The 25,233-nt window shown below is 41.9% G+C and overlaps 1 protein-coding gene across 1 annotated transcript; it reads left to right on the top strand.

The window, feature by feature from the left end:
- Positions 1-848: 848 nt before the first annotated feature.
- Positions 849-2,910, top strand: CRCT1 (cysteine rich C-terminal 1). Its single transcript, XM_043446841.1, has 2 exons — positions 849-926; positions 2,282-2,910. The coding sequence occupies exon 2, from the start codon at positions 2,295-2,297 to the stop codon at positions 2,592-2,594; it is 300 nt and encodes a 99-aa protein (XP_043302776.1). The 5' UTR covers positions 849-926; positions 2,282-2,294; the 3' UTR covers positions 2,595-2,910.
- Positions 2,911-25,233: the final 22,323 nt, after the last annotated feature.

The following is a 25,233-nucleotide window of genomic DNA, read 5'->3' as shown; positions in this document are numbered from 1 at the left end:
TTTTCTTTCTTCTTCCCTTCTTTCTTTCGCTTCACATTGGGCAGTGGCCCCAGGGAGAACCTATCTTCAAAGGGAGTTTGAGATGAAGTCAGGAGCAGAGAGTCTCACAATCTGACTTAGTATTTGTCACGTGGACCAGCATCCTGTATATTTCTTTTAGGTTCATCAGGGTTATATGCGGGTATGATAGATAACCTAACCTAACTACATTCACAGCTTTCCTGGTCTTAACTGTTACATAACTTTGCTTGGGTTTTTCTTCTTGTCTTCAGTAACAGAGAGAAATTGCCACTGAGATTCCCATAGGCATATCTCCACCATCATCTTCACTCAATCCCACCTGAAAGAATTTGGATGAAACCCACCAGGCTTTTCCCATAAACTTTGGTCTTCCTTGAGGGGCTAAGGACCAAGATCCTGAGAGATGTGAACCAAGATACCAACTGGACTACAAACGACCATCTAGATAGCTACCTTGAGATGAGTGTGTGAACAGGGGAACAGTGTGTGTGTGTGTGTCTGTTTATGTGTATGACTGTACACTGTAGAAAAGGGCAAAGAGAATAGGTCCCAAGAGAGGGCCAGACCTCTCCTCACTCGGGCCCCCCAGCCCTGTCTTAGCACACACATAGCCCTCCCAGCTATGAACAGAGTCCTATTTGGAAAGCAAACATGCTGCAGCAATCCTGGCACCTCTGTGAGGTGACTTGAATACACACGTGCACCACCTCCGGGGCTACCTGAGTGATGAATGTCTCTGGGATGTGTCAGCTGACCATGTCTGTTGGGAAATGGGCCCCTCCCAAGAGCCAGTGCCTGGGTTCTTATAAAAGGTTCTCTGGCTGGACACTGCTCAATCCACTGCCTAGCAGGTGGCCCACTCCAGTTGGAAAACTGAGTGAGTCTTCTGGTGAAGCCAGGGTCTGGTAAGTCTCCAAGTGGAACTTGGGGGAGGAGGATGGGAAGAGTTGAAGACAGAGGGGAGGAGAAGGCAGAACATAGCTAGCAGGGAGATATAGAAGGAAGGCCCTGGAGAGTGCCCTAAGCTTCAAGTGTCAGTGTCCAGGGCCCTGGAGAGTGCCCTAAGCTTCAGTGACACTTGCCTGGTGTCAGTGAGCACGTGGAAGCTGGATTGGGGGTGGGGGGACTGCACGGTCACACGGCAAGTCTACAGCAGAGATGTGACTCTGCTAGAACCCAGGTCTTTGGCTCCCTGGACGGGGATGTATTTCCATCCTTTGCCCCACTCTCCTTTTCCTTATGGTCGTGGGGGATGACAGACATAGGCCAGGACATGCTTCTGGTGTTTGTGGATTCTTTAGACCCAAATGACTGGGACAGGCAGATGCATGTGTGACTTGAGTATTTTCTAACTGTTGTCGTCGTTTAGTCACTTAGTCATGCCTGGCTCTTTGTGATCCCGTGGACTATAGCCCACCAGGTTCCTCTGTCCATGGGAATATCCAGGCATGAATAGTGGAGTGGGTTGCCATTCCTTCTCCAGGGGATCTTCCCCGATCCAGGGATCTAACCTGAGTCTCCTGCTTGGCAGGTGGACTCTTGACCACTGAGCCACTGTGGAAACCCCATTAGTGTTAATGCAATGCTGATGGCTAGGGGAACACTTGAAGGCCTATGGCCACAGAGACATGGGAGAGGGGAAAAGAGACAGGGAGAAGATTTTGGACTGAATCAGACAGAAAAATTGCCACAGTATCCTTTCTTTTCCACTGTAAAGAACTTGGGTGGTCCTTACTCTAGTCAGAGAAAATGGGAAACCATTGATTTCTTTTCATAGGCTGTGGCTACTGTAGGCAGGTTTTAACTCAGGGGAACTCACTCACTGGAATACCTGTTTGGAGGTTTTCCTTTACTTCCCCTTTTTCTTGCTGTGTGTGTGTGTGTGTGTGTGTGTGTGTGTGTGTATGCGTTTTCCTTCCTGGCATTAGGCCAGGCTCACGTGGCTACTGTAGGCAGGTTTTAACTCAGGGGAACTCACTCACTGGAATACCTGTATGGAGGTTTTCCTTTGCTTCCCCTTTTTCTTGCTGTGTGTGCGTGTGTGTGTGTGTGTGTGTGTGTGTGTATGCGTTTGTGTGTGTGTGTGTGTGTGTGTGTGTGTGTGTGTATGCGTTTGTGTGTGTGTGTGTGTGTGTGTGTGTGTGTGTATGCGTTTTCCTTCCTGGCATTAGGCCAGGCTCACGTGCTCACAAAGGCACATCTCAAAAGCCCTGTTTGGAAAGAAACAGAACTCGCATACGAAAAGCTGCTTCTCTTTCAGGTTCTCCGTGACGATGTCCTCTCAGCAGAGCGCCAAAGGCTCTCCCAAGGGCCCTTCGCAGGGCCCCACCCCTTGTCCCGCCCCGGCGCCCGACACCTCCTCCTGCAGCTCTGGGTGCTGCGGCAACGGCTGCTGCGGCTCCGGCGGCGACTCCGGCTGCTGCGGGGACTGTGGCTGCGGCGGCTCCAGCTCCGTCGGTTGCTGCTGCTTCCCCAGGAGGCGCCGCCGGCAGGGTAGAAGCGGCTGCGGCTGCTGCGGAGGCAGCAACCAGAGCTCGCGATACTCCAGCTCCTCCGGCTGCTGCGGATGCTGAGGCCACTCCCGTACCCTCGCGAGAGCTGCTCTCACCCCGCGCCTGTGCCCCTCCGTACCGCGCTCCCCTGCGAGGCGGGGCCTCAGAGCTTGCCTCCCCGCAAAGCTAACTGCTCTTGGATGTTCGGACACCCACTCTGTATTCAGCCTCACAAAGCTTCCTGACCCACGTGTGCTTTTTCTCCTTGGGAACCTGAAAGCCATGGGTGGACTTTACTGTCTGCAAGGGCTTGCAAACAGTTGGCACTCAATAAATGCTTACTGATTTGATTGTTGTTCGAAGACATGTCATAATAAAGCTTCTACCTCCTGAGAAACCCCCTCTGTTATTTGTTCTTTAGTTTTTTTAGTGTATTTATCATCGTGTTCTGTTACTCCATCCTCTCCGCTCAGCTCTGGCTTGGCAGATTTGTAAAAGGCGGGAAACTGAAATTCATGCCTGCATAAGAGTGGCTTTCTGGTACTTAATCTTGATAGCAGGAGTCACATATGGAGCCAGGCAGTGTTCTGAGGGCTTTATGGGACATGCATCATCTCACGGTGACTCAAGGAGGTAGGTGCTGTTAGCCCCATTTTACAGAAGAGAAACTGAGGTTAAGGAGCTGGCTCAAAGTCACTCAGCCAATACATGATGGACAAGCCAGGACTTATGCTCTTAACTGCTCTGCTTGGTCCTGGGAAGCCTTCCAGAGCCTTGCTCCATGGAGGTGCTCACTCCCCTATCCATCAGGCACAGGCAGCTGTGTGGCAAAGGTTTGGATCTGCAGGTCTTAAGGGGCTTTGGAGTCAGGTGAGCTGAGACTTAACTTCTGGTACAGAGGATCACTAGCCAACTGCTTTGCCAGTTGGTTGTTGCAGGAGACTTCGAACCTCCTGCTCCAAGCCTCAGTCATACAGCTGAGGTCCAACAGCGAGCCATGGGTTTTCGGGACCCTGCAGGATGAGAAGTGCAGGGCATGGAAATGCGGGAATGTCATTCTCTAGAGGTGGTGGTTGTGATGGAGCCATCCTGAGTAGCTCTGAAACCCCATTCTGCAGGCACAGACCTCGTTCAGTCATTTCAGGAAGAAGAAACACAACAAAGTCCTCTGTAGCAGTGTATGCCGGGCTCAGAAGGGATGAGGTGATGATCATGGTATTAATAATAGTGGCAATAGTTACCATTTGTTGGGCATTCACTCTGTTCTCATGCTTCCTTGGTCACGTTACATATATTATCTCATTTAAATCCTCACAATAGTCTCCATATATAGACACGAAGTTCCCTATTTTTTTAGGTGATGATGAAACTGGGGATCAGTTTCAGTGACTTGGCCAAAACTGCACAGCTAGTGAAAGTCTCAGGCCCCCAGATGGTGAGTGAGGGTGATGAGATTTGAACTGGGGTCTGTCTGACTCCAAAGTCCATCTTCTCAGACTCAAGGTATCATATTCTCCTGCTTTAGAAATCACCATCACACTCTGGCCTCTGCAGACACACCCAGGCTCTTAGAAAATTGAAGCTTGGCTTCTTGGCTGCTGCTCCATCCATGACCCAGTGACTGGTAAACTCTGTCACGGCATCCACCCAGCCCAGGTTATTTGGTTAGAGGCAAGGTAAGAAATTCTTCATTGATTCATCCAGGATATTTAAAGTTGAGACTCAATGACCCCTGTCAGGGAGGCTCTGAAAGGCAGTCCCACTCTGGATGGGAGGGGCCCTTGTTTCCATCTGTTAGACTCTGTAGTTTCCAGTGGGAGGTGATTTGTGGAAATTGTTTACAAACAAATGACATCACCCATGGACCTGACACTCCCACACCAGTGATGTGTGTTGAGGCAACAAGCCCTGGAACTTGGTGGAGAGGTGAGGTGGGAAGGGAGAACTGCCTGACTCAGAATAGACAGATAGGAAAACCAACCTCAGGGTGGGAGGTGACCCTTAATTAGGAAGCTGAGGCATGAGTTTTGGGAAAGAAAGATGGTGATTCACTGAGAGACACGTGAACCCAACGGGAGTACACACCCTTGAACATGAGGCACAAAGATGTGAATTAAATGGTTGACTGTGAGATGGTGGTACTGCCAGGCTCAAGTGTCCCTGACCCCCAGCAGGCCACTGCAGGGAGACTCTGATGAGAAAGGTTTGGGCATTCTAAGAATAGTTCTATTACAGAAACCCAGGAAGCTGCTTTGGATGGGCTGGAGCTCTCTGCTCATGGCCGCGTAGCCTTTTCAGATTTCCAATAGCAGGCAAAGCTTGTTAGTGGCACAGGCATTCCCTTGGAGGTGGTGGCAGTCTCCCCTGGGAATTCTGGACCTGAGGGGAGTTGGCAACATGAAATCCTACTCAAAGGTTGTCACCCAAGTACACTGTGACAGGCGGAATCACGTTTCTTATCATCTTTGGAGAATAAGGCTGAAAATTATCAGTAAGACAGTGACAGCATTTCTGAGAGTATTTTATTCATGATGGATCCAGTTCCTGCTTCATTTATGTTATTACAGTAATAAAAATATCAACTTATATTTATATAGAACTTAGCAGTTTTTAGGGTGTTTTCACATATCTCTTTCACAGTCTCTAAGACATATTATGTTCTCTGTTTAACAGATTGGGGGAGGCTCTGAGAGTTTACCCGATACCCCTGAGGTTATTCAGCAAAGAAGTGGCAGTCTCTGGACTAGGGTTTGCACTGCTCTCCAAGGGAGCCAAAAGCCACTTCTTTTTAAAAAACAAAACAAAACATTATTGGAGTATAATTTACGATGTTGTGTTAGTCTTAGATGTACAGCAAAGTTAATCAGTTACACATACACATGCGTGCATGCTAAGTTGCTTCAGTCATGTCCTACTGTTTGTGACACCGTGGATTGTAACCCATCAGGCTCCTCTGTCCAGGGGATTTTCCAGGCAAGAATACTGGAGTGGGTTGCCTTAGCCTTCTCCAGGGGATCTTCCTGACCAAGGAATTGAATCCACATCTCTTTAAGTCTTGGCAGTTGGGTTCATTACCACTAGTGCCACTTGGGAAGCCCATAGGTATATCCACTCTTTTTTTTTTTTTTATTCTTTTTGCATATAGGCCATTGCAGAGTCTTGAGTAGAGTTCCCTGTGCCTTACAATAGGTCCTAACTAGTTATCTATTTTATATAGAGTAGTGTGCATATCTCTTTCCTAGTTTCGCAATTTATTCCTACCAGCTGTGTAGCCCCTGGTAACCATAGTTTGCTTTATCCATCTGAAGAGCCACATCTTAATCTGCACACAGGGATAGTTGAATGTTACTGTTGTTTAGTGGCTAAGTTGTGTCCAACTCTTTTTCAGCCCCATGGAATAGAGCCTCCTCTGTCCATGGGATTTCCCAGTCAAGAAGACTGAAATGGGTTGCCATTTCCTTCTCCAGGGGATCTTCCTGACTCAGAGATTGAAACTATGTCTCCTGAACAAGTGAGTTCTTTACCACTGAGCCACCAGGGAATAATGACACCCAATTAATTATTTAGAGACAATGTTTATTTATTGCTTATTTGTCATTGCATTCCTAGCATTTAAACTGTTCCAGGTAAATATTAAAAGTTAATAAGTAAATGGGTGTTAATTAGTGTATCATGTGTAAAATATTGAATGAAACAATTCTAGGAGATGCACAAATGTATGTCTTGACCACAAGGAGGTTATAGTCTAATTTGAGAAACATGGTAAATAAACATACTAGATATGAATGATAATATGACATACAAGAAATAATGTCACAAATGGATACATATATACAAATACAGGAAAAATAAAAAACAGAACAGGATACAGATAAGCACTACAAGGGTTCAAATGAATTTAGATGAGAAATTTTTGTGTGCATGACTGCTCAGTGGCTCTATTGTGTCTGACTCTTTGCGACCCCATGGACTGCAGCCCACCAGGCTCCTCTATTTATGGAATTACACAGGCAAGAATATTTGAGTGGGTTGTCATTTCCTCTTCCAGGGGATCTTCCTGACCCAGGGATTGACTCTAGCTCCCCCACATCTCCTGCATTGACAGGTGGATTCTTTACCCATGAGCCAGGGAAGCTACTATATATATATATATATACTAGATAAATACAAGGACCTATTAACTAGTACAAGGAACTCAACTCAGTATTTTGTAATAACCTGTAAGGGAAAGGAATCTGAAAATAAATAGATAGATATGTTAAAAAAAAAAACTTGTGTAACTTTTCTGAAGCCTCAGTTTCTTCATTTGCAAAATTTAGCCTACTCTATACCATTGCAAAAGAAATTAAATGAGATAATGTGTGTAAATCCACTTAGCACAACAAGTGCCCAATAAACTGTAGCTGTTATTACACCATTAATATTCAGCTGATAGTAAACCATTCAATATCATGGTAATCAAGCCTATGCCCCAACCAGTAATAGTGAAGAAGCTGAAGTTGGACGGTTCTATGAAGACCTACAAGAATTTTTAGAACTAACACCCAAAAAAAGATGTCCTTTTCATTATAGGGAACTGGAATGCGAAAGTAGGAAGTCAAAAAACACCTGGAGTAACAGGCAAATTTGGCCTTGGGGTATGGAATGAAGCAGGGCAAAAGCTAATAGAGCTTTGCCAAGAGAACACACTGGTTATAGCAAACACCCTCTTCCAACAACATAAGAGAAGACTCTACATGTGGACATCACCAGATGGTCAATACTGAAATCAGATTGATTATATTCTTTGCAGCCAAAGATGGAAAAGCTCTATACGGTCAGCAAAAACAAGACCGGGAGCTGACTGTGGCTCGGATCATGAACCCCTTATTGCCAAATTCAGACTTAAATTGAAGAAAGTAGGGAAAACCACTAGACCATTCAGGTATGACCTAAATCAAATCCCTTATGATTTATACAGTGGAAGTGAGAAATAGATTTAAGGGACTAGATCTGATAGACAGGGTGCCTGATAAAACTGTGGATGGAAGTTCGTGACATTGTCCAGGAGACAGGGATCAAGACCATCCTCAGGAAAAAGAACTGCAAAAAAGCAAAATGGCTGTCTGCGGAGGCCTTACAAATAACTGTAAAAAGAAGAGAAGTGAAAAGCAAAGGAGAAAAGGAAAGTTATGCCCATTTGAGTGCAGAGTTCCAAAGAATAGTAAGGAGAGATAAAACCTTTCTCATCAATCAATGCAAAGAAATAGAGGAAAACAATAGAATGGGAAAGACAAGAGATCTCTTCAAGAAAATTAGAGATACCAAGGGAACATTTCATGCAAAGATGGGCTCAATAAAGGACAGAAATGGTATGGACTTAACAGAAGCAGAAGGTATTAAGAAGAGGTGGCAAGAATACACAGAAGAACTGTACAAAAAAAATCTTCATGACGCAGATAATCACGATGGTGTGATCACTCACCTAGAGCCAGACATCCTGGAATGTGAAGTCAAGTGGGCTTTAGGAAGCATCACTAAGAACAAAACTAGTGTATGTGATGGAATTCCAGTTGAGCTATTTCAAATCCTAAAAGATGATGCTGTGAAAGTGGTGCACTCAATATGCCAGCAAATTTGGAAAACTCAGCAGTGGCCACAGGACTGGAAAAGGTCAGTTTTCATTCCAATACCAATGAAAGGCAATGCCAAAGAATGCTCAAACTACCTCACAGTTGCACTCATCTCACACACTAGTAAAGTAATGCTCAAAATTCTCCAAGCCAGGCTTCAGCAATACGTGAATCATGAACTTCCAGATGTTCAAGCTGGTTTTAGAAAAGGCAGAGGAACCAGAGATCAAATCGCCAACATCTGATGGATCATCGAAAAAGCAAGAGAGGTTCAGAAAAACATCTATTTCTGTTTTATTGACTGTGTCAAAGCCTTTGACTGTGTGGAACACAATAAACCATGGAAAATTCTTAAAGAGATAGGAATACCAGACCACCTGACCTGCCTCTTGAGAAATCTGTATGCAGGTCAGGAAGCAACAGTTATAACTGGACATGGAACATCAGACTGGTTCCAAATAGGAAAAGGAGTACGTCAAGGCTGTATATTGTCACCCTGCTTATTTAACTTATATGCCTAGTACATCATGAGAAATGCTGGGCTGGAAGAAGCACAAGCTGGAATCAAGATTGCCAGGAGAAATATCAGTAACCTCAGATATGCAGTAGATGCCACCCTTATGGCAGAAAGTGAAGAGGAACTAAAAAGCCTCTTGATGAAAGTGAAAGAGGAGAGTGAAAAAGTTGGCTTAAAACTCAACATTCAGAAAACTAAGATCATGGCATCTGGTCCCATCACTTCATGGCAAATAGATGGGGAAACAGTGGAAACAGTGGCTGACTTTATTTTTTGGGGCTCCAAAATCACTGTAGATGGTGATTGCAGCCATGAAATTAAAAGATGCTTACTCCTTGGAAGGAAAGCTATGACCAACATAGACAGCATATTAAAAAGCAAAGATATTACTTTGTCAACAAAGGTCCGTCTAGTCAAGGCTATGGTTTTTCCAGTGGTCATGTATGGATGTGAGAGTTGGACCATAAAGAAAGCTGAGCACCAAAGAATTGATGCTTTTGAACTGTGGTGTTGGAGAAGACTCTTGAGAATCCCTTGGACTGCAAGGAGATCCAACCAGTCCATCCTAAAGGAGATCAGTCCTGGGTGTTCATCGGAAGGACTGATGTTGAAGCTGAATCTCCAATTCTTTGGCCACTTGATATGAAGAGCTGACTCATTTGAAAAGACCCTGATGCTGGGAAAGATTGAGGGTGGGAGGAAAAGGGGATGACAGAGGATAAGATGGTTGGATGGCATCACTGACTCAATGGACATGAGTTTGGGTAAACTCCAGGAGTTGGTGATGGACAGGGAGGCCTGGCATGCTGTGGTTCAGGGGTCTCAAAGAGTCAGACACGAGTGACTGAACTGAACTGAACCACTTATTAATATGAAAATTAGTTAACTCAAGCCCAACTACAATTTGTTACAGGACTTCCAATGGAGGTAAGTGACTGTGGACTGAGTTATTCACAAGACTTCATGGAGAAGGGATCTGTGTTGTGTCTGAAGGATGAAGACACTTTGGGGTGCAGAAACTCAGTGGTTTATCCATTTACTCAACTCTGTCAGATGCCTTTTGCGGTGCTGGGACAGGATGAAGAGTGAGACCAAGACTCTGCCTGCGTGGACCTTACCTTCTAGGACAAAGACAGACAACAAAGTGAGCAGGAAAATCAGATTACTCCACATAGTAAAAAGTGTTGCGATGAAAATAAAGAAGATAGATGTACTGATGTGAACTGAAGGTTTACGGAGATTTTAGATGGGGACCAGGGAAGGCCTGGCTGAGAAAACACTATTTGAGCAGAAAGGTGGGAATCATCTCACAGAGAAGGAAGGCATATGATTACGGGGTTCCTAACTCCCTGACAGCCTGAGGCTATGATGCTTACGGAGTGCTCACAGTTATGCTGGCCCCATTAGAACCTTTTACTACTAGGAGTGAGTGAGTGAGTGAAAGTTGCTCAGTTGTGTACAATTCTTTGCGGCTCTATGGACTATACAGTCCAGGGGTAGTCTTTCCCTTCTCCAGGGGATCTTCCCAACCCAGGGATCAAACCTAGGTCTCCCGCATTGCAGGCGGATTCTTTACCAGCTGAGCCACATGTAGCTTGGAATTCCAGTTGCTTGGCATACAGGTTTGATGATGAGATAAGTCAGATACTATGAGCTGAGCTGGGCATTATTTCACTTAATCCTCACAACTCTTCCATAAGCTAAGTTTTTTCTTTCTCTCTTACATTTTTGGGATAAGAAAACTAAGATATTATTATATTAGGTAGCCATCTCAAAGTTGTACAACTTGTAACTGGTAGAACATGATTTTGAACTATGTATGTCTGACTCCAAAACCAAAGTTCTGAACATTGAGCTCTAATATGTGTTTTTAGAGGAAAGGTGAGCAAAAAAGGGGAGTAGTTTTTTTGCTTGAAGAGGGAGGAGAAAGAAGATCCAAGGTGGAGGTGGTGGTGTGTAGAAACACCATGAGGACACATCCTTAGAGAAGAGAAATGAGACCAAATGATTGCTAAATCAAGGAGCTGAAACTGCATATAACTGTGGCATATGATGGTAGGAAAATAGTTTTGAAAGAAATACTTTAGAAAGATAGCATGCATGCGAGCTAAGTTGCTTCTGACTGTTTTCCACCCTATGGACCGCAGCCCATCAGGCTCCTCTGTCCATGAGATTCTCCAGGCAAGAATACTGGAGTGGGTCACCATGCCTCTCTTCTTTGAAAGATAGAAGTTTATCTGCATAACACTGACCGTACTCTCTGACATGACCCTAAGATTAACTAGGCAGTGGTGATTAGGATGCCCTGGAGGAGGAAGTGAATGGAAGAAATATGGCATATCATGGTGAGAAGCCACAGTGGCCCAGGCTAGAAGTGAGGACCCTAACTTCGGACATGGCAGTGGATGAGAAAAGGAGATGACAGATGTCAGAAGAATAGGCAGAGCTGGGCGATGCATTGGGACTACAGAAGAGAAGGCAAGTGGGATTCTCTCAGACTTTGTGGCCTATGACTGGAAAATGACGATACTGCTGACAAAACAGGGAAGTCAAGAGAAGACAGATGTGGGGAGGAAGAGGGTAACTTCAGTCTAGGAGATGTTGAGTTTGAGGTGCTAGCAGCAGATGACCGTGAGGCAGGCTGTGGGGCTGGGATCCAGAAACAGAATCCCTGAAACACATAGAAATAAGTCATGTAGAGATGAAAGTCAATTACTTGAGAAAGAATGTGTTCCCATCTCTTCAGTGAAAGTTATTGAGAGAACAGACCTGGTCTGCACTGCAATAACCTCAGAATAAAGAATAGAGACTGGTCACAGAAAACAGCCAGTCTAAATGTGTTGGGTGAATGAATGAATGAATGGGTGAACAGAAAACCACAAGTTGTGTAGAGGGAGAAACTGAACTCTTAGTGGGGAAGGTGAGCTCCAAATGAAGAGGGCAAAGAAGAACCAGAGAAACTATTCAGAGATTTTGACTAGACAATCCATAGGACTATATTGAGGCCTTAGAGTCTAGAATTCCAAGGAGAGGAGAACCAGGACAGTGCAGAATTTCAGAAGCTAAAGTATTTCATCCAAATCAGGTTAATTACACAAGACCTTTCCTCCTATTGCATGATCCATCTTGGACTCTTTAAACCATGGAACAGTTATAGTGAGAGATTCCATCTGGAGGGATAGCAGTTTCATCTTAATTAAGAAGAACTGGTTGAACAGGAAAACTGGCATTCATACTAAGCGAGGAAAACACCCTCCCTAATGACACCGCAGAAGATCAGAATGATTTGGCCCTGATAAATCTGAAATATGTCGGTTTGCCTCAGGACGTGTGATAGTCCACCCTAGAAAAGCAAATATCTCCCCTTCTCCGCAGACATTACATCATAGCAAGAGCTATGGTTCCCAGTGTATCTCATTTAATGATGTATCGCGTTCTTAAGAATACATTAGATCTTTTGCCAATAATGTAACTATATCAGCTCCACATGCTTGGAAACTTAGCTTGCAGTGCTTAAAAGTCCATTCTTCTATGGGTATGAAGTATGATTACATGTACTGAAAGTATGGAATTAACCTTTTCCCTCTATTCCTTACCTCCATCCAGAGATTTTCTGTTCATTCATAACTTCAATCTTTCATTCATTAAAGCTTTATTAATCACTTACTATATGCTAGGTGTTAGTCACTCAGTCACATTTGACTCTTTGAGACTCCATGGACAGTAGCCTGCCAGGCTCCTCTGTCCATGGAATTCTCTAGGCAAGAATACTGGAGTGGGTTGCCATTCCCTTCTCCAGAGGATCTTCCTGGCCCAGGGATCCAACCCAGATCTCCTGCATTGCAGGCAGATTCTTTACCAAGTGCTGTTAGTGGTAAAGAACCCACCTGTCAATGCAGAACACAAGTTTGATCCCTGGGTCGAGAAGATCTCCTGGAAGAGGGCATGGCAACCTATTTGAGTATAGCTGCCTGGAGAATCTCATGGACAGAGGAAGCTGGAGGGCTACAGTCCATGGTGTCACAAAGAGTCAGACATGACTGAAATGACTTAGCATGCACGTGTATTCTAGATACTGTCTGATACAAACAACTCTTCTCCAGTGGTTCAATGGCTCACACAGAAAGGGGACCACTTATCTTGCTGAGGGGTTAGCAAAACCTACTGGTTAAACTTAGTCCTGAAGGATGTATAGGAGTTGGCCAGGCTGAGAAGACAGAAAAAAAGGTTTAAGTTAAAGTAAACAGACTTTAGTGCAAAGGCTGGCAAGGTGAGTACGTGTTTGTAGCCAACAGTTTTGTAGCTCAAGGAAGCCAGGGCAGGTGCGATTATACAGCTGGTCACGGAATAGATAAGGCCTGGCCTTATGAAACGACCCACAGTTCCTGAAACTATCCTGGAGCCCTAGTGAACCATGATATTTTGGGACTCAGCAGGTCTCTCTTCCATGTTTTCAATCATGCTAAAGTGTTACCTTAGCTTAAAAAATGAGGACATTAACTTCATCTCCAGCTACCATGCCCATCTATCTTTTTTTTTTCTCTTAGTGTCTTCTTCCAGTTTCAAAGAGTGCCATTCATTGTTTTATCTTTTATCAAATCTTCCTTAATCCCATTGAATAATGTTTGTTCCACCAATCATCATGCTAGATGATCTCACTCCAGGGTGACCAAGTCATCATTCAAACTCTACATCCAACCGTCTTCTCTCAGTCCGTAGGATCTTAAGTCTTTGTGTCCAACTGACCACTGTTGACCAGCTTCTATACCTCCCTTTGTGGCACCGCCATTTCCTCAGTGTTTGGGGCTTTTTAATAATTTCCTCCCTGCTCTTCTCTCTCTTAGCTCCACCTCCAAATCTGCACATTATATTCGGAACCTAATATCTAAGCTTCAGCCCATAGCCATCTGATTTCTATTTTTATAGGGGAGAAATCTCATTCACTTACTCATTCTCACACTTTTCAGTTCAGCTGAGTTCAGTTCAGTCACTCAGTCATGTCCAACTCTTTGCAACCCCATGGACTGCAGCATGCCAGGCTTTCACATCCATCACCAATACCTGGAGCTTGCTCAGACTCATGTCCATTGAGTCAGTGGTGCCATCCAACCATCTCATCCTCTGTCATTCCCTTCTCCTCATGCCTTCAATCTTTCCCAGCATCAGGGTCTTTTCTAATGAGTCAGTTCTTCACATCAGGTGACCAGAGTATTGGAGCTTCAGCTTCAGTATCAGTCCTTCCAATGAATATTCAGGACTGATTTCCTTTAGGATTAACTGATTAGATGTCCTTGCTGTCCAAGGAACTCTCAAGAGTCTTCTCCAACACCACAGTTCAAAAGCATCAATTCTTTGGTGCTCAGCTTTCTTTTTGGTTCAGCTGTCACATCCATACATGACTACTGGAAAAATCATGGCTTTGACTAGATGGACCTTTGTTGATAAAGTAATGGCTCTGCTTTTTAATATGCTGCCTAGGTTTGTCATACTTTTGTTGAGAGTCTAATAAGTACTAGGCTCTTGGTTAGGATTTCAGGCAGAAAGACACAATCTGGGTGATTCCCTTATGTGAATGTCTCCAAAATCTGCATTTCCAGCTATGACATTTCCTGCAAATTACAGATTGAAAGCTTCTGATTCACATGTAATACTTTCATTTGGATTATCTCAGACTCATGCATGTGTGCTAAGTCACTTCAATAGTGTCCGATTCTTTGTGACCCTCCTGGACTGCCAGTAGCCTGCCAGGTCCTCTGTCCATGGAATTCTCCAGGCAAGAATACTGGAGTGGGTTGCCATGCCCTTCTCCAGGGGATCTTCCCAACCCAGGGATCGAACCCACGTCTCTTAGGTCTTCTGCATTGATAGGCAGGTTCTTTACCACTAGCGCCACCTAGGATGCCCTTACTAAATATAACTACCTCTCAAATTAGGTTGTTGTTCTTGTTTCTGATTTTTCTACTTCAGATGGTGGGGCCGCTGTTACCATCCACACTGAAAACTGCAGTGACAGCTTTGAGTCTTCCCTTTTTATTTTTGTCATGCTGCACAGCATGTGAGCTCTAGTTCCCTGACCAGGGATCAAACCTATGTCCCCTGCATTGGGAGCATGGAGTCTTAACCACTAGACCACCAGGGAAGCCCCCCCTTTGCCTGGCTTTCATGTCTGACCAGTCACCAAGCTATGTGGCTTCTTCCTCCCAAGTAACTCTCCCTTTTGCCCTTTTCTTTTTACTCTATCACCATCATCTTTTAATCCTTAACAAGAAATTGGGCAGGGGGTTAGGAAGTAAAGGATTTAGGAAAGGCACTTGCCATGTGGTGCCAGAGGGGGGCTGAAGTTAGAAATCTTAGTCCTTGCCTACAAGGGAAACCATGGAAACAACTAGCTGTAAAGAGGCTATTGTAAGTCGATACCATATCTGCTAGACAGCTGTTTATGCTGACACACAGTAACCCTAATTGTCCTCTTCCTGCCTTACATTTTATTGTTGGCCAATACTATATCTCCATCTTCACACCCTGAAGTTAACCATCATCACTTCTAGTATTTTATACTGTCAATGCTTGCTTATTTTAATCCTCATTTTCACCTCCACTCCACCCAATTGCTATGTCAAGTCATTCTTTCTGGATTCCATTTCCTTCTTCCTGAAGTAACTACTTTGCTAGTTGTTTTAGCTACTATCTGTGAGTGTCTAAACCAATCTTTATCTGAAGAATTTTAATTTGTTCTTTGTCCTTAAGTGATATTTTAGCTGGATATAGAATTCCAGCTTGGCAAATATTGTCTCAGTTTGCTTTCAAGATATTTTCCCCACTGTTTTCTGACACTAACGTTTGAGAAGAGTGCTGTTAGACAAAATTTTGCTTTTTTGGAGGTGATCTGTTTCATCTCTCTGGGGTTCTTCACATCTTCCCCTTGAGATTTGTGTTTCTGAGGATTCATGACTTTCATTAATTCTCAAAAAAGTTAAGCCATCTCTTCAAATATTTCCCCTCACTCATTCTTTCTTTTATGGAACTCTTATTAGGAACATGCAGGACATTTATATACTCTATTCCAGAAAACACTGTATTCTATATCATTTCAACATATCTATTCCAGTTCATGATTTCTCTTTGTAGCTCTTTTTAATATATCATTGGTCACTTGTTAGTTTACTGCAATATTTATTCTCGCTTCCTTTCACATTAATTAAACTCCTACTTTTTAGTCAGGTTCATGGCTGTGCAGAGTAAATATCCCAGGCTCTCTTGTGGCTAAGCATGACCATGTGACTCAGTTCTGGCCAACAAGGTGCCGGTGGAAGTATTGTCAGGATACTTTGCTAAAGGATAGACCCATGCCTTTTGCTCCTTTACTCCTTTATCTCTTCTTTCCTCTCTCTGCTTGGACTGTGTATTAATGGCTGGAACTACATGCTGAACCTAAAGAACAAGTGTCATCCCCTATGAGTTGTAAACAGGAAGATGGAAGACGTATCAGTCTCCGATGGCCGTGGGACCATAATGCCAGTGCTGGTGGCCACACTCTGGAATTTTATGTGAGAAACAAAACTAATTTTAGGTGAGAAACTCATAACTTGTTAAACCACCATCTTTTTTATCTTCTGCACGTGTGTGTGCTAAGCTGCTTCAGTTGTGTCTGACTCTTTGTGACCCTATGGACTGTACCCTGCCAGCTTCCATTATCCATGGGATTCTCCAAGCAAGAATACTGGAGTGAGTTGCCATGCCCTCCTCCAGAGGATCTTCCCAACACAGGGATTCCCAACTCAACTCTTTTTTTTTTTTCATTTATTTTTATTAGTTGGAGGCTAATTACTTTACAATATTGTAGTGGGTTTTGTCATACATTGACATGAATCAGCCATGGATTTACATGTATTCCCCATCCTGATCCCCCACCCCACCTCTCTCTCCACCCGATCCCTCTGGGTCTTCCCAGCGCACCAGGCCCGAGCACTCTTTTATGTCTTATGCATTGACAGGCTAGTTCTTTACTACTAGCGCCACCTGGGAAGTCCTTTTTATGTTTTATTCTTAGCTAAATCTAATCACTGATTTTGAAAAATTATTTTTTAAAAGCAAAGTATATTTGATTTAGAATGTTGTGTTAGTTTTTGGTGTACAACCCACCTCTTGAGAAACCTGTATGCAGGTCAGGAAGCAACAGTTAGAACTGGACATGGAACAACAGACTGGTTCCAAATAGAAAAAGGAGTACAACAAGGCTGTATATTGTCACCCTGCTTATTTAACTTATATGCAGAGTACATCATGAGGAATGCTGGGCTGGAGGAAGCACAAGCTGGAATCAAGATTGCCGGGAGAAATATCAATAACCTCAGATATGCAGATGACACCACCCTTATAGCAGAAAGTGAAGAAGAACTAAAGAGCCTCTTGATGAAAGTGAAAGAGGAGAGTGAAAAAGTTGGCTTAAAGCTCAACATTCAGAAAACTAAGATCATGGCATCTGGTCCCATCACTTCATGGCAAATAGATGGGGAAACAGTGGAAACAGTGGCTGACTTTATTTTTCTGGGCTCCAAAATCACTGCAGATGGTGATTGCAGCCATGAAATTAAAAGATGCTTACTCCTTGGAAGGAAATTTATGACCAACCTAGGCAGCATATTAAAAAGCAGAGACATTACTTTGTCAACAAAGATCCGTCTGTGCTATGGTTTTTCCAGTAGTCATGTACAGATGTGAGAGTTGGACCATAAAGAAAGCTGAGCACCAAAAAATTGGTGCTTTTGAACTGCGATGTTGGAGAAGACTCTTGAGAGTCCCTTGGACTGCAAGGAGATCCAATCAGTCCATCCTAAAGGAGATCAGTCCTGGGTGTTCATTGGAAGGACTGATGTTGAAGCTGAAACTCCAGTATTTTGGCCACCTGATGCAAAGAGCTGACTCATTTGAAAAGACCCTGATGCTGGGAATGATTGAAGGCAGGAGGAGAAGGGGTCAACAGAGGATGAGATGGTTGGATGGCATCACCGACTCAATGGACATGAGTTTGGGTAAACTCTGGGAGTTGGTGATGGACAGGGAGGCCTGGCGTGCTGTGGTTCATGGGGGTTGCAAAGAGTCAGACACGACTGAGCTACTGAACTGAACTGATTGAGTCAATGATGCTATCCAACCATCTCATCCTCTGTTGCCCACTTTTCCTGCCTCAGTCTTTTCCAGCATCAAGATCTTTTCCAGTGAGTTGGCTCTTTGCGTTAGGTGGCTAAATTACTGAAGCTTCAGCTTTAGCATCAATCTTTCCAGTAAATATTCAGGGTTGATTTCCTTTGGGATTGACTGGCTTGATCTCCTTGCTGTTCAAGATACTCTCGAGAGTTTTCTCCAGCACCACAGTTCAAAAGCATCAATTCTTTGGCACTCAGCCTTATTTATGGTCCAACTCTCACATTCATATATGACTACTGGAAAAAACCATAGCTTTGACTATTTGTAGTAGTTCATATCTGCTAATCCCCAAATCCTAATTTATCCCTCTCCTATTCCCTTTTTCTTTGTATTAAATTTCTTACTTACTGTTTTAAATAATTAGAAACATATTTATTTTAATAACAGTTATCATATAGTTCTTTAAATTTTTTTGGCAGTCTAATTCTGTTGTTTATAGAATTAGAATATAATGACTTTCACTGAAGGAGAACTCATAATTTAAAATTTCAAAACAAAGAAGAAAATAATACAGTGTGAGTTTATCTTCAGTGGGACTTTATCTGTGGGCATCTTATATAGTTTTTTTGAAGACAAGTCCCTCTAGAATAATTTTGGGTTGGTTTCTGTCAAACAACCCAGGTCATCTTCCTGGGACCAATTTTTATTTTAATTCCTTAAATAAGGGATTTTTCAGACCACATGTGTGGTATACTATGGAAGAACAGCAAACCAATATGAAACACAGACCTATGGTTATAAATTATAACCATAATCCCAGACTAGGGAGGGGCTTCCTTGATGGCTTAGTGATAAAGAATCTGCCTGCAATGCAAGAGAGTCAGGAGAGAAGTGGATTCAATTCCTGGGTCTGGAAGATCCCCAGGAGGAGGGCATGGCAACCCAGTCCAATATTCTTGCTTGGAGAATCCCATGCACAGAACAGCCTGGCAGGCTATAGTCTATAGGGTCACACAGAGTCTGATATGACTGATGTGACTGAGTACTCACTTAGGCTAAGGTGGACGAACTTCCTTGTGTCTGTGGTATCCTTCCTTCTAGTCCAGTTTTTTTTTTTTTTTAACTGAGGATGCTCTTTGTTTGGTTCCCAACAATGTCTCTTTCTCTTCATGACCTTAAATCTCAACCCCCTAGAGAATGAATCTCATTGCCCTCAGGCAGCTTCCATATCCACTTATGGATTTCTTATATTGGTTTGGTTTTATTTTTTTTTATTTTTTTGGTTTGGTTTTAAATTCTCCCTTGAATTATGAACCTTGAGAACTTTTCTTCTACTTGCTTACAAGCATAGATACACATTAAAAGAATATTTACACTATTTTACCTAACACTTGAGATGGTTATAACAAAAGATTTTAGAGTTTTCTAATAAGAAATATAACCACAATCAGTAATTGGCTTTTTGCAAGTTCCAGGTTATATCAGCTATGCTACAGGAAATTAAAGAATTCCTGCCCTTCTTAGGAACAAGTATGCCTTGGGGACTGCTGTGGAGGGATCAGTAGTATTTGTTACAAGAGAAACTCAAAGTGGGGCCAAGACCCAAGGACCAGCTGTTGATTCTCATTCCCTTGTTAAACAAGGCAGATATCATATGCAACTAGTAGATGCTAGGCTTCTTGAGGACAGTGGTTGCATCTTACATGTCTTGGTGTTTTCCTGTCTGCTCAGTGCTATGATTTGTATATAGAAGATGCTCAAAAACAACTGTTGATTGATAGTTGACAGGATGAGCTCTATAATTTAATCCTCACTTTGTGCTTTGTATTCATCAGAAAATTACAGCAAGGTGTGGTACATTCTTACTACAAAGCAGCGCATTAACCCTGCACTCCACCCAGGCCAGAAACATATAAAAAATGCCTGGGCTCATTTTTGACATTATATCCATTCCATAATTAAAAATGGGGTGACAGAGGATAAGATGGTTGGTTGGCATCATTGACTCAATGGACATGAGTTTGAGCAAATTCTGGGAGATAGTGAAGGACAGGGAAGCTAGGCATGGGGTCCACAGGGTTGCAAAGAGTCGGACACAACTGAGTGGCTGCAAAACAATAAAGTAGAAATTATTACTGCATTACCTGTTTAGTTGAAAATGTCTTTTTTAAGGATTAAGAGTCCAAAATTCACAATATCTTTAATGTTTGAAATGATTATTAGAGAATCACTCATTCAGTGCAGAAAAAAGTCCTTCTACAGTAACCTGGTTAATGCTTAAACAGACTAGAGAGAGCATGTTAGCTCACTGCCCCACAAGATAGCTTATTTCATTTTGATAATTTTAATACATTAGATAATCTTTGTATTAAGTTTTCTGTAATATTGATTTTTCTTATTATTTAATAATTCTCTTCATTGTAGAAAATACAAGCATAAATAAACAAAATAACTTATGATGATAGAATGATAGATGATAGAATTCTATCATCCACAGAAAATCATTTTTACATCTGGTTGTGTATTTCCCCAGATCTTTATCTATGCAAACTTTTTTTCTTTTACCAAAACATATTCAGGTTGTGAGTGCTGTTTTTGCATTTGAACTTTTCACTCAATAATATATTACAGCATATTTTCATGAGCACACAGACACAATGCAATGCAATAAACACCCACATGTGCCGTGTTCTGTTTAGTTGCTCAGTTGTGCCTGACTCTTTGTGACCCCATGGACTGAAGCCTGCCAGGCTCCTCTGTCCACGGGGATTGTCCAGGCAAGAATAGTGGAGTGGGTTGCCATGCCCTCCTCCAGGGGATCTTCCCGACCCAGGGATCGAACTCAGGTCTCCTGCACTGCAGGTGGATTCTTTACCAGCTGAGCCACGAGGGGATCCCACATGAGAATGAACCTTCATCCATAGCAGACGTTTGATGTCGGAATAATTTTCATTTTATACATTGTCCCTCATTTATTTAACCAATTCCTATTGCCAATATCCATTGTCTTGCCTCCAGTTTGTTGCTATAGTTAAATATGTTGTAATGTACATAATTTTTTTTTGAAGGTTTGCAGCTATTTTATTTACAAGTATACATTTAACACAATGAAATAAACACTGATATATCGAAGCCTAGTTAATAGTAGTGTAACAATATGTATCATTTGGATGATTACATTATTTTAAACAACAAACTACACTGAAAAATTAATGCGATAAAATTCTTGGTCATAATATTATTAAGAAATACAATATATAAATTGAAAATATGATTGCTCAAAATTTGAAAATGGAAGTGAACTCATTTGGACAGAGTCAGAGTTGAACATAATCTGAAAGGAGGGGGTGGGGGAGAATCTCTGACCCAAATGAAATCTTTCAGGTTAACAGAAGAGAAATGAAGCAGTTTATCGTGAAGGATGACGGGCAGTTGGCTTCCTCAGGCGGGACTGGGCCCCAGAGTCCAGGTTCTGCAGGAGAATCACATCACCGAGCAGGAAGACTTTCCTTGTGAAGCGGCCCCATCGATTTTTTCTGCCTCCAAAATTATCCTTCTAAAAACGTCAACAGCAGTCTGATTTTCTTTAGCAGAAGATTTCAAAAATGCTGCATTCCAAGACTCTGCTAACGCTTTCCCTTCTTCATAACTGATCACCCTTTCCATATGTAGGTCTTTCTTATTCCCAACCAACATAATAGGTATTTGTACTTTCCCCACCATATCCAACAATTTGCCATGGATAACTTTGATCACTTCAAAACTTTTGATTGATGTAACAGAATACACAAGAATATAACCATTAATATCTATGGAGTATGTCTGAGGAAAGATGGAATATTCATCCTGCCCAGCCGTGTCTACAAGTTGAAGGTGATATTATTTATTCATACAGCAAATATCTATTAAGCACCCTAACTGTGTCTTGCCCTATGCCAAGCACAGAGGATTCAGAAGGGAGGATAAGTTCCTGTTCTCCACAATAATCTTTGAAGGAGGGAGACAAAGATTACAAGTAAACAGACCACAAATAAGACACTCACAAATAGTAATAATTAATATGGAGACAATAAAACAAGGTAGTGAAATACAAAGTGATGGGGTTGAATCTGTGATTTAGGCATAGAAGATACACTGTGTCACATAACCACTGCATCGCCGCAGGTGAATCTGTGGAAGTGGAATGGCTGTATTTGGTACTAAGCTATTCTCCTCCCATGATGTGGAGGGCCTGCTTCTTGGCATCCTTACTGATGCTGGGTTCTGTGCTGAGTCTCACTCCCGCTCCTCGGCCATCATGGGTCAGCTCAGGAGCAGCCACCAGCTCTCTATTTGCCTCAGCAATATCGTCCCTCAAAAGCACAGAGCTTCACGCTTTACGAAGAACTTTCACATGCTAATCTAATGTATTCATTATTTTGCTTTGTTTTTATTATGGACATATCAAAACTTGCATAATATGAGACAGAATAGAATAATGAGCCCCTAATTACCCAACTTTCAGATTTTAAGGAAAAAAACCACATCAATAAGGTGTCAGCTACTATGCCCACTCCCCATAAACTTTTTTTCTGGATTATTTTAGGCAAAGGTAAGACATCACATTCTTTCCTGCCCACAAATACTGCAGTATCAAAACATAATGGCATTTTCTTTTCTTATACAACTTCAAGGTCATCACTATTCATGATAGAATTAACAATACTTTAATGTCTTGCAACACCTAGCTCACATTCACATTTCCCATGCCTAGTTGCTCAGTCATGTCCGACTCTGGGACTCCATGAACAGTAGCCTTCTGGCTCCTCTGTCCATGGGATTTTTCAGGCAAGAATACTGGAGTGGGTTGTCATTTCCCCCTCCCAGGGGTCTTCCAGACCTAGGGATCAAAGCGGTGTCTCCTGCATTGCAGGTGGATTCTTTACCAGATGAGCCATTGGGGAAGTCCTCACATTTCCACAATTATCTAATAAAATGTAGATTTTAAAGTTGATTTTTTGAATCAGTTGCAAACAAGGTCCACATGTTTTGTTGATATGTCTCTTAACTTTCTTCTCATCTGTAATAGTCCTGCTCCTCTTTCACATCATTCACTTTTAGAAGAAACATTACTCATCTTGAAGAATTTCTCATGTCTTAATTTCAGCTGATTGCTCTTTGCTGGTGTCATTTAACTTTTTTTGTGATGTCCCTATATTTCCAGGTATTTCTTGTAAACTGACAATTAGATCTAGAAGCTTAAATTAAAGTTTGTTTAGTTTGCTTATTTATGGCACACATACATCAAAGGTGATGTTATATACTTCTCTTTTTTGTTATGTACTTCTTATTGCACAGTACAAGAGGCACACACTGTCTAGATGTTCTACTTTAGTGATACTGAGATTGATCTGTAGGTTCAGGTAATCTGTAGGATGTTATCACAATCCATTCACTCATTTTAAACTTCTCTATAAACCTTTCACCTAATGCTATAAGCACATATTGATGTTTATTGCTAGACCCATCATTTCTTTAGAGGTTAATAAATGGTCATTTTCTAATTCTATCATTCATTCTTCATTTATTAACTACAATTGTTTATCAAGAAGAACTTTTCTAATCAACTATATGGTAACCTGAAATACAGTTTAGATAAAAAAAAAAGACAGAATAAATGCTAAATTCTTTTTCTTGATATTTTCAGAATAATGAGTTGGTGGCCTAGCAATTTCCAAAGATGATCAGTTTTTTTTAAAGTATCATTATGGACTAAAAGGTTTCTCTATTTTTGATGTGCTTTGATCAATTGCAATGATTATTTTTTGGTTCCATTTTTTAGTTTCTTGTATCATTTTGATACAACCCCAATGCCTACCACCGCTTCCTTGCTTTCTGGTACTATGAGATGTCCTGGAATCATTTTGAACTTCAACTACCTCAGATCTAGTCTCAAACATTTCTCCAAGAAGTCCCACCTCATTTTAGTGAGCAATGGTATTTAGAGACCTTAATATGGGCAGTAAGGATGAAAAATGCTACTAAGTTTTTATTGTTGCTAGATCTTTTTGGGAGCAACATTAGGAATTTTTTTTCTCAAGAAAAACATGAATAATGATATTTCTATTCAAAATAACATTTTAGAATAATACTTCTTTCATATTATTCTTGTAGCTTTTTCCTCTCATGCTGAAAATTTTTGTCCTTTTTATTTTATTCTAGAATATAGCTATACTATTATTTAATGATAATGCCAACACTACTACTAAAGATAAGATCATTCAATGCTATGCAAAGTTTTTTTGAGATACTTTTCATCATTGGAATAGAAGTGTAGAGTCAAAATACTGTGTTTTAAAGTTACTTGAAATAATTCTTTTGTCAGTGTACTGCCTAACTATACTCATGCAGGCTTAGACACATTTCTCATAGTTTGTTTTCACTGGTTAGATATTTCTGAATTTAAAATTTTGTTTTTAATCATGAATTAAACATTTACATTGTTCTGAACTCAAAATTACAAAACAAGGTACATTCATTAAAGCCAGATTTCCTTCCTTGACCCATTTCTCTTCTCTATACATAATCATTTATATCCATTCTAGGTTTAATCCACAGTTTTTCTTTAACTCTTTTTCTTATTATGACACGTATATGTAGGCAGGAAACTGATTATTATTAGCCCCATCATAGAGGAAGTACCAATAGCACTATCCACTTACAAAATCCAAATACTGTGCCCCTTCCCCATGCCCATACTCCCCCTACAGGCACCCTCAGGAGTTGCATCATGGAGATACAGCTCTCTGGCCACCGGCAGGTTAGACATCCAAATTAAAAAGATTGCTTGTTTCAGTATTTCTCCTCCTACTCTAGAATTATGCAAAATAAGTATGCCAGCTATTTTTGGACTCCAGATGTTGCTTGGTATCTGGAGGTAGAGAAACACGTGGTTAAATACGTGTGAATAAGCGTCTGTTTATTTGTGTGTGTTGTTAGGGAAACAAATTACCCCCTGAAGCGGTCATGTTCTGTTAGTAACTATGGTGACGTGGCATTGAGGTGCAGCAATGGAATTATCCTTGCAATCACCTTTCAGGAAAGTGTGGGGATCATTTTACAAGAGGCAAGTAGTTTTGAAATCAGTGAGGATGGCCATTCAGAAAACACGGCAGAGCCTGTGATGTCCCAGATTACCCCAAAATTTAGTATGGGTACCTTCAACAATAAAAACTCATAAAAAAAAATCTCATTAATTTAAAAATGACTGCAGGTTTATTATTACTTTTTCTTTCTAATTCAGTTTAATTTTAAATTGTATTGACAACTAGAAAAACAACAGGGACTATAACTTCCTGAAAGTGGTGAGTGCTTAAGTACGACAGGGTATTGTGTTTTCCCGAAAGGTTCCCGTCTGCCCCAATCCAGCTGCTCTAGAGACCAGGGGAAGCCAGAGGAGAGGATG

This window comes from Cervus canadensis, chromosome 2 (assembly GCF_019320065.1).
Source record: "Cervus canadensis isolate Bull #8, Minnesota chromosome 2, ASM1932006v1, whole genome shotgun sequence".
NCBI classification, from domain to species: domain Eukaryota; kingdom Metazoa; phylum Chordata; class Mammalia; order Artiodactyla; family Cervidae; genus Cervus; species Cervus canadensis.
Note: the sequence above shows the minus strand (reverse complement) of the source record. Positions and strands in the feature narration are given on the sequence as shown.

Excerpts from the sequence above, each read along its gene's own strand:
- CRCT1 (XM_043446841.1), top strand. The coding sequence starts at position 2,295 with ATGTCCTCTCAGCAGAGCGCCAAAGGCTCTCCCAAGGGCCCTTCGCAG.